Source organism: Chionomys nivalis, chromosome 1 (genome assembly GCF_950005125.1).
Source record: "Chionomys nivalis chromosome 1, mChiNiv1.1, whole genome shotgun sequence".
In the NCBI taxonomy this organism is placed as follows: Eukaryota; Metazoa; Chordata; class Mammalia; order Rodentia; family Cricetidae; genus Chionomys; species Chionomys nivalis.
In genome coordinates this window covers 3,304,110-3,317,797 of record NC_080086.1, presented here as the reverse complement: position 1 = coordinate 3,317,797, position 13,688 = coordinate 3,304,110, and the positions used below count along the sequence as shown (strand labels likewise).

General features: G+C 46.8%; 1 protein-coding gene across 2 annotated transcripts in view; it reads left to right on the top strand.

The window, feature by feature from the left end:
* The window catches only part of Mrps35 (mitochondrial ribosomal protein S35), a 37,165-nt gene that overhangs the window by 16,792 nt on the left and 6,685 nt on the right, over positions 1-13,688 (top strand). For both annotated transcript variants that reach the window (XM_057789189.1, XM_057789198.1), the window contains exons 6-7: positions 4,773-4,882; positions 5,877-5,946. In XM_057789189.1, the coding sequence (XP_057645172.1) occupies positions 4,773-4,882; positions 5,877-5,946 (180 nt within the window). The remainder of the gene's footprint in view (positions 1-4,772; positions 4,883-5,876; positions 5,947-13,688) is intronic.

The window sequence follows — 13,688 nt, the reverse complement described above, 5'->3', positions numbered from 1 at the left end:
TATTTCCTAGGAATAAACATGGCTAGCGATTATTAAACAGTCATTAGTTTTGTTCTGTGCAGTGGTTCTCTCCTTCCACCTTTACATGAATTCTGGGGCTAAACTAAATCAGTGTGGGGAAGGGAAACAAATTCTGTAATACAGTTGTATTCATGACTTTCTTATTACTGAGACAAAGTACCTAACAGAAGCAGTTTAGGGAAGATTTACCTTGCTACCCTTTCACGGTGGGGAAAGCATAGCAGCAGGAGCGTGGGGGCAGCTCGCTCATGCCTCTGCATCGGTAAGCAGCAAGCTTGGCCTGGATGTGGAGCCACACCGTAACATGGAGGCTGTCCTCCCAGCTCCCTGATTCCTCCAGCCAGACCCTGCTTCCCAGAGGTTCTGTAATGTCTCAGTACAGCTCCGCCACCGTGGATAAAGTACTCAGACGCATGAGCCTGTGGGGACAGTTCACGTCCAAACCAAAGCAATAGTATTTACAGGGATCACATTTATTGTGTGTGTGTGTGGCCTGTGAACATTTATGTATGCCTGTTTTTCTGTGAATGTGTTGTGGGTGTGTGTGTGTGCATACTTTCTGTGTATATACATATGTGTTTGTGCATGTGTGTATCCTTGTTTTTGTGTTTATGTGCGTGTATGCTTATTTGTGTGTGTGTGTGTGTGTGTGTGTGCATGCTTGTTTCTATGTGTGTATACATGTGTATATGCTTGTCTCTTTTATGGTATATATGCATGCATGTGCTTGTTAGTGTGTTTGTGGGCTCATGTGTATGTGTGAGTGCATGTCTATGTAAGCATGTATGGAGGTCCTGGGCTTAAGTCAGGAATCATCTTATTAGCTAGTTAAGGCAGGACCTGTCCTGTGAACTTTGATCTGCCTAGCCAGCCTGCTCAGGAGACCCCGGCTCCACCTGAGCTGCAGTTACAGGCAGTCCTGATGTTTCCGTGGGAGCTGGGATCCGAATGTAGGACCTTATGCTTGAACAGCCGCTTCTCCAGGCCCCACCGTGCAAATCTACAGAATTTCTCCATAGTCAGAAAAGTTGTTCAGAATTAGAGACACTTTATGTTTGTTTACTTCAGAAGTGCTTTCTTCAGCCAGGTGGTGGTGGTGCACACCTTTAATCCCAGCACTCGGAGGCAGAGGTGATCTCTGTGAGTTCGTGGTCAGCCTGGTCCACAGAACAAGTTTCAGGACAGTCTCTAAAGCTACAGAGAAACCTTGTCTCGAAAAACAAACAAACAAAAAGTGCTTTCTCCTGTTAATCTCATATATTTCTGAAAAAATCCTGTGAACTTAGTTGTGCTAAGAAAACAGTCTTTGTGGGAGATCAAGTGACCTGAAGCTGCAGAGCAAGTGGCAAACCTGGAAGCCTGGCTCGGTTCTTTGTGGGTGTCACAGCTCTGTCACATTCGCTTGCGTATATGGGAGTCATTTTATGTACTTGGGCGTTCTTCAGTGTCCTGTAGTTCTTCAGTTAATACGCAGACATTTGAGGATAGCACGTCTCACTGCTGCCTCCTGTGGCCGGAAGTGGCAGCATCGTTTGGGGATAATGTTACTAGCACAAGCCTGTGTGGAATCCGCAGCTTGTGAAGCATGTGTTTGGGAAGAGAGGCTGTGAATGACACTTGGCCTTGAAGCCAGAGTGTTGGTCCAGCTCAGAGATGAGGGTTTGCAGTGCCCTTGCAGCCTAGGAGGTGGCGTGAATGTGCATAGAGTCACTCTGAAGAGCTTCAGAGTCTGGCTAGAATCTTTTTATCTAGGATGCTCGAGTGAATATGAGCTTTAAAACAGTGATTGCAGTAATAATCAACATTGCTGCCAGTTTTTTGAACATTGGCATAAAAATTGGAATTTAAATTGTTATTGTTTAATGTTATAATTTCTTAGCTGTTTAAAAGTCACTATATTCTCATTAGGGTATACCTAGTATACCCTACGACGTGTATTCTTATACACCCTAGCGTGAAGGGTGCTCCTCTCACTGCATGTTGTCACTGCACGTGGATACATGTACATTCATTGGCACTGTTATACAGTGTGTGGTGCTCTCTTCATACAACTCTTTCTCCATATTGTTACCTGTCAGTCAGCACAGTGAGTTGCTTATTTATCAAGCATGCTCTCTCCAGAAGACAGCGATGGCTCTCATCGCCTGCAGAGGGCAGTGTGATAGTGAATTGTTTGCTGAGACAGGGTCTCACTGTGAAACCCCAGCTGTCTTGAACTTGAGATCCTCCTAACTGCTGGGGTGTGGGCATGCACCACGACTCAGTTCCTTTCTTTTTAAACTTTATATGTTAATTTACCAAACATCTCCACTATTGCCAAGAACAGAGTAGACAGTGTTCTCCCCTCAAAGGTCGTAATTCGATGGAGAAATGGAATAAGCTGCCGTGCAATGGTGTCGTGACAGAAGGCCAGGGTTTCTGAACTAAGAGATGAAGATGGTAGAATCTGGGAATCCTGCTTAGCCTCTTTTCTTCTTCCTGAGGTGTCAGTTCCTTCTTACTCCTGGTGCCTTCCAGAGAACAAACTATGCTTGCTGTGACCGGAATATGGTTGCCACCTGTCCCTGAAGATTTGCTTTTGGGGAGCTTGGTGTTCAGTGTGGCAGTGATGAACTGGGACCTGTGGGAGTTCTTAAGTCGTGGGGTACCCTCCTGTGGAGGGAGGACTGACAGTACTTGTGAGACCTGGGCTAATTCTTTACCGAGCAAGCTGCTAGTGGAGAAGCTATGCCTGAGATGCTGTCTTGGCTCCCTGTCTTGTGATGTGGTTGTTCCTTCCTATAGGGCCAGTGGCATGTCCTTGCACCCCCAGAACTGCAGATGAATAAACCTGTTTCTTTATCAACTGTTGATGGGAGGCTACATGTTGGTTCTCAGATGCTCAAATAACCACACAGAAACTGTATTATTTCAATCACCACTTGGCCCATTAGTTCTAGCTTCTTATTGGTTAACTCTTACATCTTAATTTAACCCATTTCTATTAATCTGTGTATCACCACATAGCCATGGTTTATTGGATAAAGTTCCAGTGTCTGTCCTCAGCGGGGCTACATGGCTTCTCCCTGACTCCACCTCCTTTCTCCTGGCATTCAGCTTAGTTTTCCCCGCCTGCCTCTATTCCCTGCTCAGGCTCAGGCAGTTTCTTTATTCACCAATGGTAATCACAGCATGCAGAGGGGAATCCCACATCAATCAACTCTAGGAATTTTATTGAACTATATTGTCAGACTTATCTATCTCTAGTTAATACCTTAACCCTTGACCTAGTTCTCTGCGAACTAAAGAGTTCTCATTCATTCCTGTATTCCCCAGTGTGTCTTCAGGAAGACTAACTCCATGGGAAGTGGAACTGAAGGCCAGTACACTGAACCACTCCTGTACCAGAGCATCTTGAAACTCCAGATGCTCTGAGAACAACCTGTAAATAATCCAGTTTAGAGGTGGCCTGGTGGCACAGGCCTGTGATCCTCGCACTGAGGAGGCTAGGGTGACAGTCTCAAGCCTGAGGCACTTGGGCTACATAAGGAGTACAGTTTACCTAGGTTCTGTCTCAGCAGACAGAAAAATTAAACTCATTGTCTCCTACATGTTCCAGTAGAACTAGAAACAGCGTTTCTCTCTTGGCCTTTCTGGGGAATGTACCTGAGACCCTGCAGATGTGCACAGCAGACACTCCCCCGCTGAGCTAGAGTCGCCCTTTAGAGAAAAGACTCTGAGCTAGGAATATAGCCACTGGCAGAGTGCATGCCTAATGTGTGCTAGACAGCGCTTTAATGCTCAGTTTGCCAAAAGGCGGGATGGGGATGAGGGAGAGAAAATGTTTTTTTTTTTAGGCAGCCCCCACATCCTTTAAAAAATTGTATTCGAGCCAGGCGGTGGTGGCGCACACCTTTAATCCCAGCACTCGGGAGGCAGAGACAGGTGGGTGGGTCTCTGAGTTCAAGCAACTTCCAGTACTGGTTCCATAGCTCCTGAGAGTTCCTGTCTTAAAAAACAAACAAACAAAAAATTGTATTCATTTGTGTATGTGTGTGTGTGTGTCTATCCTTCTGTGTGTGTGTCCGTCCTTCTGTGTGTGTGTCCGTCCTTCTGTGTGTGTGTCCGTCCTTCTGTGTGTGTGTCCGTTCTTCTGTGGTGGCCAAGGACAACTGTGGAAGTCTGTTTTCTCATTCTGCCGTGTGGGGTCTGATGATGGAGCTCAGGTCACCAGCTTGGTGGTCAGGGCTCTGTGCCAGGCAGCACTTGGCCAGCCTTCCAGACAAGCTCCTACCAGCCGTGGAGCCAATGTTAGCTTCTGAAGAAAACTGACTCTTCCCTGGGTGATGTTCCTGCCTCCTGGGGCATTTACAGGCCAGGTGCCATTTCCATTGCTGGACCAGTTGCGGCCATGCAGTAACCTGCTCTCATGGCGGAGAGGTCGGGAGTGCCCAGGTCTGTGGTGTCTTGAGTGTCCAGCGCCCTGATAGCGATTGGGTTTCTTCTGTTAGTGCTTCTCACAGCTGGGTGTCGATCCTGCAGGAAGGTGCGCGCACCAGCACTGCAGCAGAGTCCATACCGTGTCCGCTTTGCCTTTCCGCTTTCCGAGAGTAAAGCTCGGTTGTGTGCTTTGCTGACTGCTGGCTGCGTACAGAGAAGCTGGGCAAGTTTTGTTTTTGTGAGCTTAATGTTGATTTAAATGGCAGTGTTGCCTTTCTTCATTAAGCAAATTATATGATTTTTTTTACATATTCTTTTCTTGTATTTTTAAGGTTAAACTTTCCAGTTTGAATTTAGACAACCATGCAAAGAAGAAACTTATAAAACTTGTGGGAGAACGGTATTGCAAGACCACCGATGTGCTCACTATCACCACAGACAGGTGGGTGGAGCCTCGCAGACTAGCGTTCTTTAGTGTGTGTGTTTGTGTGTGTGTGTGCCTCTGTGCATGTACACCATCTGATAATGCTCCTTTTTCTATCAATGATAGTATCTGTTGTTTATCCAGTTATATGGTTTAAGCTGGCAGCTATGTAGAGTTAAAAGACTTTTAAAGAAGCCACATGAGACTTTTATTTTGTACTTTAAAGAGATCAGAGCAGTTGTTAATCTTTCTATCTTGTTGTCCTAAAAGTGCCACATGCCATTCTCATAGGAAGTTTTATTTGATATTGGAATGTTAGCAGCAGTAGATATGCAGTACAGCTCATTCTTGAAAGAATCAGCATCTGCTTTTTTTTTTAAGACTTATTTCTATTTTATTTATATGAATGTTTTGCCTGCATGTATGCAGTGGCCATGGAGGCCAGAAGAGAACATCAAATCCCCTGGAACTAAAATTACAGAAGGGTTTATGAACTGCCATCTGAGTGTTGGGACCTGAACCCAGGTCCTCTGCACGAGCAGCCAGTGCTCTTCTCAGCGGACCTGTCTCCCCAGCCTTTTCTGTCCTGCTTTTCAAATGGACTCGTTAGACCAGGTGCTGTTCGCCTGGCTCTGAGCTCTGAGATGGTAAAGAGAACTTCTTGTGCATGCCATGTTTAAAGTAGTTTAAAGCTAACGATGTTCAAATAACTCCAGTAATGATGAGAGCCAAGATAGAAATAACAGCAGTATTTAATATCCTGATATTCTCTCTGAAGACAGTGTCTCATCCTGACTAGCCTAGAACTCTCTCTGTAGACCAGGCTGGCTCAAACTCACAGACATCCACCTGCTTCTGCCTCCTAGGTGTGTCGCCAAGTCCGGCTAACCTGAATATTCTCAGTACAGAATTTTCCTAAGGCAGATAAAATTCAAAGAATTCTACCTGTCGACTTTAGGATGTCTTGTGAATTATCTGTATGCTAAAACTTTGACCTCTCCTCTCCTTAAAGATGCCCTCTGAAGAGACAGAACTATGACTACGCGCTCTATCTCCTCACAGTCCTGTATCACGAGTCGTGGGTAAGTGTGTGTGTGCGCGTGTGCACACGCACATACATATATGTGTGTGACAAGGACATGTGTACTGTACTGCACGTGTGTATGAAATGTGTGTGAAGATCGTGAGGTGGTTCATTGAGGTGCTGGTGGTAGAGGCCTGTGCTGCCATTCGACCAGTCTCGGGACGGTGCTCCTGCCTCGGGCTCCTCGGTGCTGGTGGTAGAGGCCTGTGCTGCCATGCGCTGCTCTAAGGGATGCAGCAGAGTGGAAGCAGTGGTGGAAAAGCCCTCAGTTCACCGAGTGAGAGATGTGGTGGTTTCTGAGTGGGGACCCAGGGGAGAAGCTTCTCCTTGCTCGTTAGTGGCGGCCCTTGGGGGTGATAGGTGAGCCCAAGCCACCGTTTCCAGACTGCTCAATATGTTTTCATTGCTACTGACAGTGATGAGGTTTAACAGGAGTGAGTGGCAAGTGGAAGGGAAACAAAACTTCATTGCAAGGTTAGTAACAAACCCAGCCTGCTGCTCTTTTCTCTGCAGGGTTCTCTGCCGCGATCCTCTGTGCTCTGTATCCTAACTTTGGGAATGTCATTATGGTAGCAGTTAATCTCTTTCCTGTCGAGGGATGGAGAACTGCCATTGGCTTGAGATAATTAAGTTCCCTTTGAACCGAGAACATGCTTGAATTAGCTGCAGGTCCATAGCTGCTGTCAGAAAGAGTTAATAACAAACAATAAAGCCGGCCAGTTTAGAGTCACTTACTCTGCCAGCTGCTTGTGAAGTGAATTCGCAGGAGGAAACGACAGGCGCCCATAAATCCAGTGGAAGTTGACTTGCCGGCTTCTTCCCGTGGTTCTGTGACATACGATCCAGCAAGGCTGTACTCTGGGCTCATGCAAGAAGCCTTTCATCTTTCATACTAACGGCTTTGGTGCCATAGTACCTAGCCATGCATAACTGTCTTAAACAGCTGTAATTAAAGAATTCCGGTATTAAAATTGGCACTCGAGCCTCCCTGAGCAGGCCGCATCAGGGAAGACACGCTGAGGTGCTGAGGCACTGTGGAGCTTTGCTGGGCTCTGGGAAGGTTTTACTGAATTGAATTCTGTTTTTCTTCACCCACTTGGAATTCAAACTTGAAACCGATGTTGCCACCTGGTGTTTGATCCAGCAATTTGAGCCCCTGCCCAGTCCAGGGCTGTGTTCTCAGTAGCCTGGCCTCTGGACTCTTGGTGTGCAGACGTGACTATCCCTTGGCTTTTTAGAGACTGCTTCTGGAATGTGCTCATCTAGACTTTAGGATCAGGATGTTTGCTGCGCAGCCGTCAGACAAGTTAACGATAGCGGTGCCAATCATCCTCAGTCAATGGAGACGTCACAAAACATGGCTTCACAGAACATCCTTTGAGTGCTGGCGGTGATGAGTGTTTGCTAGACCCAGTGTCCTTAGACCTGCTAACCTGTGTTGTTTCAGTCTGAAGTGCTGTGGATTCAGCCTTCAACATGTGGAGCCATGCAGACTTGGGTTCTAGCCTTGGTCCTGTGACTTCCTCCATGGCCACTAGCTTTCCTTCAGAATGGAGAGAATTTTTTGTAATAGCTGGCAAATTATGAACTCTCAGTAACTGCAATAATTAGTTAAAAATACTAAATTGAAATTTTTTTTCCTAGAATTCCAAGTACCTTTATTACGAATTCCTGTGAGCAGCCTACATTTGACTTGACAGAGTTCTGTACCCTGAAGTTGGGCTGGAGCACGCATCTGAACTGCTCACTGACTGACTGCAGAACCTGCTGTTCCCCTGAGCAGTTGATGTGTGTTAGTGCTCCACAAGGGGAGGAAGACTGAGGGCCTGGCACAGAGGCAGGCTGAGTGCCAGCGCAGGGCCAGGGGGCCGTGGGGGCCGGGAGCTGACCCTGAGCTGCCTCTGCTGCCAGGCTCTTTCCCTAGGGGTCACAATGGTCTTATTGCCAAAACACCACCTACTTTTAAAAATCATGGTGTCTCCAAGCTGGTATTTGTGTGAGGTGTTGGGAGCAAGCCCAGCCCTTCTGCTAGCTGAACTACAACCCCACCCCTAAGTTAGATGGCTTTACACTCAACAAGAGAGTTCACTGTAAAGGGGACCTTTCTGTAAATACTTGCAGTAAGAAGGAAGTCTGCGTTGAACTAGAAGCATGCAAAGGAGGTCTGAACAGGTCCAGTTCCTGCCGACCCTCCTCTCTTAGGGTCACGGCTGGAGTCTCTGCAGGCCTGTTGGTCACCTTAGCCCCAGTGCAGCCTTGACTTGGGATGAGAATCCGATAAGGAGGGACCCTGTGACAAAAGCAGTAGAGGCTGGGGCGCTCTCGTGCCGGGCCTGATGCCGGGCGTGGTGCTCAGCTGTTATTTCCTCTCCTAGGTGTTGGTCTCACCATCAGCATCTTCCCAACCAGTTCCACTGTTGGTTAGAAAAGGGGATGTAGCTGGGTAGTTGGTGGTCGGTCGTGCACGCCTTTAATCCCAGCACTTGGGCGGCAGAGGCAGGCGGATCTCTGTGAGTTCGAGACCAGCCTGGTCTACAGAGCTAGTTCCAGGACAGGCTCCAAAGCTACAGAGAAACCCTGTCTTGAAAAACCAAAAAAAAAAAAAGTGTGTGGGGGAGGGCATGTGGTCTTAATACCTAAGTCCTCTCCTTCTTCCCCTCCCCTTGTCCCTCCCACCATCAACCCCCACTGTTTCTAGTAAGTCCTTTCTTTGGTTTAACAAAGTAAGCCAGGAAGTACAGAGGAGCAGCTCCCTGTTTTGAAAGTGTTTCAAAGCAACATTTTTTTTTTCTGTTTTAGCACAGAACATTTAATATGGGTCACCCTTTACCCTGGTGCTGACCTGAAAGACAGGGCTGGAAGCTGTTTTATTACAACTGCTTGTTTCTTATCTGAGAAATTTAGACCTAGAGCAGAGGAACCCAGCCCTGAACTGCAGCTGAATTTATTCTTTGACTCCCAACATCCTTGGTGATCAGGGGTGAAATACAACCTGGGATGTACTACCCTTTGCCCGTCTCTGCAGAGTCTGTCACCTGTGCCCATAACCCTCTGCCAGCCGGGTCTGTGTCAGCCTCACCTGTGCAGTCCTGCAGCTTCTGACTCCGTAGCACAGGTTCAGAAGCTCTGCAGCCCTTCCGATGGGAGCCCTGATGTTCATTGTCTCATAATTGAATGGGAAGCCGATGAGAAGGCTAGCCTCTCCGACGAGAGCTCTTGTACTCGAGTGCCAGGGCTGAGAGCATTGTCACAAGTGTGGGCAGGGGTTTGGATGTCAGGTGGAAGCATCAGTGGTGCCTCGAGGCAAGGCCTTTCCTCCGCTGCTCACTGAGCTAAGCCCTGCTTTTCTTTCCCTCCGAGAGCCGAAACACCACCTGAGAGCTAATCTGTTCTCTGCTTCCTGTGTCTAGTGGCTGTTTCCCACCTTCATTTCTGCCCCAGTGGTTCATCTTGCCCCTCACCTGGACCACTGCCGCAGCCTCCTCATTGGTCCCGTCGTTGCCTTCCATTTTGTCTCTGTCTCGTACCCCTTCATGATAGGTTTCCCGTGGCTTCATGTCAAGTCTAACTCTGTAGTGTATCCTTCTCAGCATTGAGACTCTTGATTACTAAGCACTTGGGAATATTGAAAAAAAGCTGAACGGCCATTAGCTAGACAGGCGGTAGAGGCGAGACAGCTGGACACAGGATGCTGGGAAGGAGAAAGGCAGACATGCTGGAGGACAGGTAAAGTCACGAGCCATGTGGCAATATGTAGATTATTAGAAATGTGTTGGTTTAAGTTGTAAGAGCTAGTTAGTGACAAGCCTGAGCTGTGGCCAAGGTTTTATAATCAATAATAAATCTCCATATCATTACTGGGAACTGGCTGTCCAACTTCAGGAGGCAAGGATAGTCTCACTCCTGTTTCCCAGCATCTAGCACAGTGTCTGGCACACACAGTCTTCAGTGAAATGCTTTTAAAACTGGTCCAGATTGACGTGAACTCCTTGACGTATGCACTTAAAATTTAGCCTTGGCAGCTGAACTAATTGACAGGATTTTTTTATATTTTTTTTTATATTCTTATCTATTAAGATTTTTTTTTCAAATTCCCTGTTTTATAGCTATAAATTACAGTGTTTACTTTGTGTGTTTGAGAGGAGGGGCACACATGTGGCCGTGTACCCCGTAGAAGTCAAAGGATAACCTGTGGGAGTCAGTTCTTTCCTTGCACATGGACCCAGGGATTGAACTCAGGTCCTCAGGCTTGGCTTTGCAAGGACCTTGACCTGCTGAGCCACCTTGCTAGCTGAAGTTTTCTTAACAGTTAAACTGCCTTCCCTCGTGTAAGACAGCAGCGTCCTTGTAGTCATGAATAGTGGAATATTACTGTGATTCTTGTCCTCGTCAACGAGAGTTGTGAACACAGCGGCAGGAGGTGCAGATCTGTGTAGGCAGCAGCTACTTCTGTTACTACAGAGTGTGCTGACCCTGCGTTCACTACATAGCATGTTCTCTGTGTTGAATTTGTGCTTACAAAGGAGACAGATATTAGGTTCAAGTCAAGTTATCCCTGTGCGCTGAGATTCTTCCCACCAGGTCTCTGTTCCTTAGAACATGCTGTTCCACCACGGAGGCCCATTGTGGTTTTGGGGAAATTATTTAATTGCTCTGGACTTGAGTTTCCTGGTCTGTAAAACAGATGATGGTAATAGCTGTAACTCACAGGGCTGTGTGAGAGGTCAGTGAGTGAATAGTGGTGAACCCTGAGACAGTGCACGGTGTGGAGCGAGTCTCCTAGTAGCCATGGCCGCGTCCATGCTGCTTTGCCCCGCCTGCCTCCGGTCTCTCCTTGACTGCTGACCTTTGTGAGTGCATCTCCCTGCTGGGGTTCTGGTCCTCTGCAGGGCGCCTGCTCACCATCAGGCCTCCCATTGGATGAGGCTCTGGGTGAGCACAGTGCCTGGCGCAGCCGAAGGCTCATAAAATTTATTGAGTGAATTAGTAAGTGGATGATGGAGCCAGCTGGGAAGGTAAATAGGGTCACATGGAATGGAAAGTTGTTGCTTCTGAGGTTGTGCTCAGGCAGGAAGAAAGAAAAAGGAGGGAGGTTGTGTGTGTGTATTTGTGCATATGTGTGTTATACACATAGATGTTATATTGAATATAAATGGAGGAGGTATTAAAATAAGTATAATGTGCCCTAGCTCTGCCTAAATCACCAGTTTTACTTTTTTTTTTTTTATTTTATGTGCATGAGTGTTTGCCTGCATCTGTTTATGAGCACCACATGCATGCATGATGTCCTTGGAGGTCAGAAGAGGGTATCAGATCCCTAGAACTGGAATTACTCAGAGTTGTGAGCTGCTGTATGAGTGCCTGGGAAACAAACTCAGGTTCTCTGCAGGGCAGCCACTGGTGAGGTTAGCTTATAGTGGGATTCTTGATCACTCAAGGAATTCACGTGGTATGGCTAGTGTGGCGTGCTATGGTGTGGAGTAGTCTGTGTGGTGATATTTTGTTGGTGCGCTAACAAAGCTTGCCTGCAGATCTGAGGGTGGAGCTAGCCACCCTAGTTAACCATTGAGGTCTGGAGCTCTGTACAAGCTGAGTGGAGAGAGGGCTGAAAGGCGGGAGGAGACAGGAGTTTGGCCCTTTTTTGGCTGAGGAGTTAGCAAGAGTCGGCTGTGGCGGACTCTTTTGTCTCTCTGTCTTTCAGCATTTACCCTGATGGCTGACTCCAGGTTTTTATTATCAAGACCAATTAGAATTCACACAATTGGTGCCCAACATTAGAGCACAGATTCGTGAAAAAGCCGCTTGCCTATGGTTTTGCAGCCTTTGTCACATGCCAGAGCTGCACACAGGGGCTCCCGCTGGAGTCGCCGCCCCACCAGCTAGGTTTTCTTTTCTTTTTTCTCCAAGCCTCTGAGTGAGCTGGATTTTCCTGTTGGAGCCGCCCTGCAGCAGTCTCAAGCTGCCACCTGGGCTCCAGATGCCACAGGACTTCCTCCACCCAAACTGCTGGCTCTGCCATGAGGCGACTCCTGCCACGCATGCTTCTTGTGCACAGTCCCATGTGCGTTTTTCAGGCTCCCTCTCCCGTGGTCTGGGTCGCGAGCTGGGCTGCTACTCTCTGCTGTTTCCGCCAGACTGTACACCGCGTGTGCTCTCCGCTTGGATGGGGTGTGCCTCACATTTCACTGTCACTCTAAGCAGGTTTGGTGAGAACTGGGGAGTCTTAAAGGGGGAGTCAGTTAAAACAGAGGTTTTTCCCACATTAAAAATTGGGAAGCACTATTACAACGGAGGAGTTAGGTCTCTGTATGATAATACGCTGGACGGTTTGAAAATGGGGATGACTAATTTAGATGGGATTTATGTAATATCAATTGTAAACTATCAGTTTTATAATTTTTGTTGTACTACTAAAAATATTGGCTAATCTGAGTGCTAATATACAAGTTTAGAAAAACTTATTAAAACTGATCATAGGAGGGACCAGAGAGGTAAGTTGGTGGCCACACGGCTGGACAGCCAGAAGTCCCACTCTCTGGGACCTTCCTAGGGAGACAGAATCCACGCCCCCCCCCCCAATTCCCTAAGCTTTTCTGGCCATCTAGTGGGGTGTGTTCCTGCTGCTGGCTTTCTTTACCCCATCCCACCTTGTCCCCAAGCCCGCTCTTTTCCTTGGAACTCTGCAACACAGCCTGCTCCAGTGCTGAGGGGACCTAAGAGAGGGCAGACCAAGAAAAACTCCCAAGTACTCAGTCAGCCAAGGCAAAGATTGGGCGAAGACGCCAAGACATTACGGGCCTCATTTGAAGGAAGAGATGGGTAGGTGCCAATGCAAGAATTCCCCCAACATCCTGAAAAGCAACATGCTAACACCAGAATTCAGCTAACACACAACAGAATTGAACACCCTAGCCCAGAAGAAGTAGAAGAAAATGACTTTAAACGTAACATTATGAAAATGATGAGGACTCTTAAACAGGAAGTGAGAAACTCCCTTAAAGAAATGGAAGAGAGGGGACTGGAGAGATGGCTCAGAGGTTAAGAGCATTGCCTACTCTTCCAAAGGTCCTGAGTTCAATTCCCGGCAACCACATGGTGGCTCACAACCATCTGTAATAGGGTCTGGTGCCCCTTCTGGCCTGCAGGCATACACACAGACAGAATATTGTATACATAATAAATAAATAAATAAATATTTTTTTTTAAAAAAGAAATGGAAGAGAAGACAAACAAAAAGTTAGAAGAAATTAATAAATCCCTCAAAGATACCCAAGAAAACCAAGAAAAAGCAATCAAACAGGTAATGGAAACAGTTCAAGACCTGAAGACCGAAATGGAGGTAATAAAACACAAACTGAGGGAAGGCTGGATATGGAAAATCTGGATAAATGAACAGGAATTACAGAGACAAGCATAACCAACAGAATACAAGAGATAGAAGAATCTCAGGCGCTGAAGATACTATAGAGGAAATAGACTCATTGAACAAAGAAAACATCAAATCCAACAAATTCTTAACACAAAACATCCAGAAAATCTGGGATACCATGAAAAGACCAAACCTATGAATAATAGGGGTAGAAGAAGGAGAAGAACTCCAGCTCAAAGGCCTAGAAATATATTCAACAAAATTATAGAAGAAAACTTCCCCAACCTAAAGAAGGATATCCCCATGGAGGTACGAGAAGCTTACAGAACACCAAATAGACTGAATCAAAAAACAAAACAAAAACAGCCCCT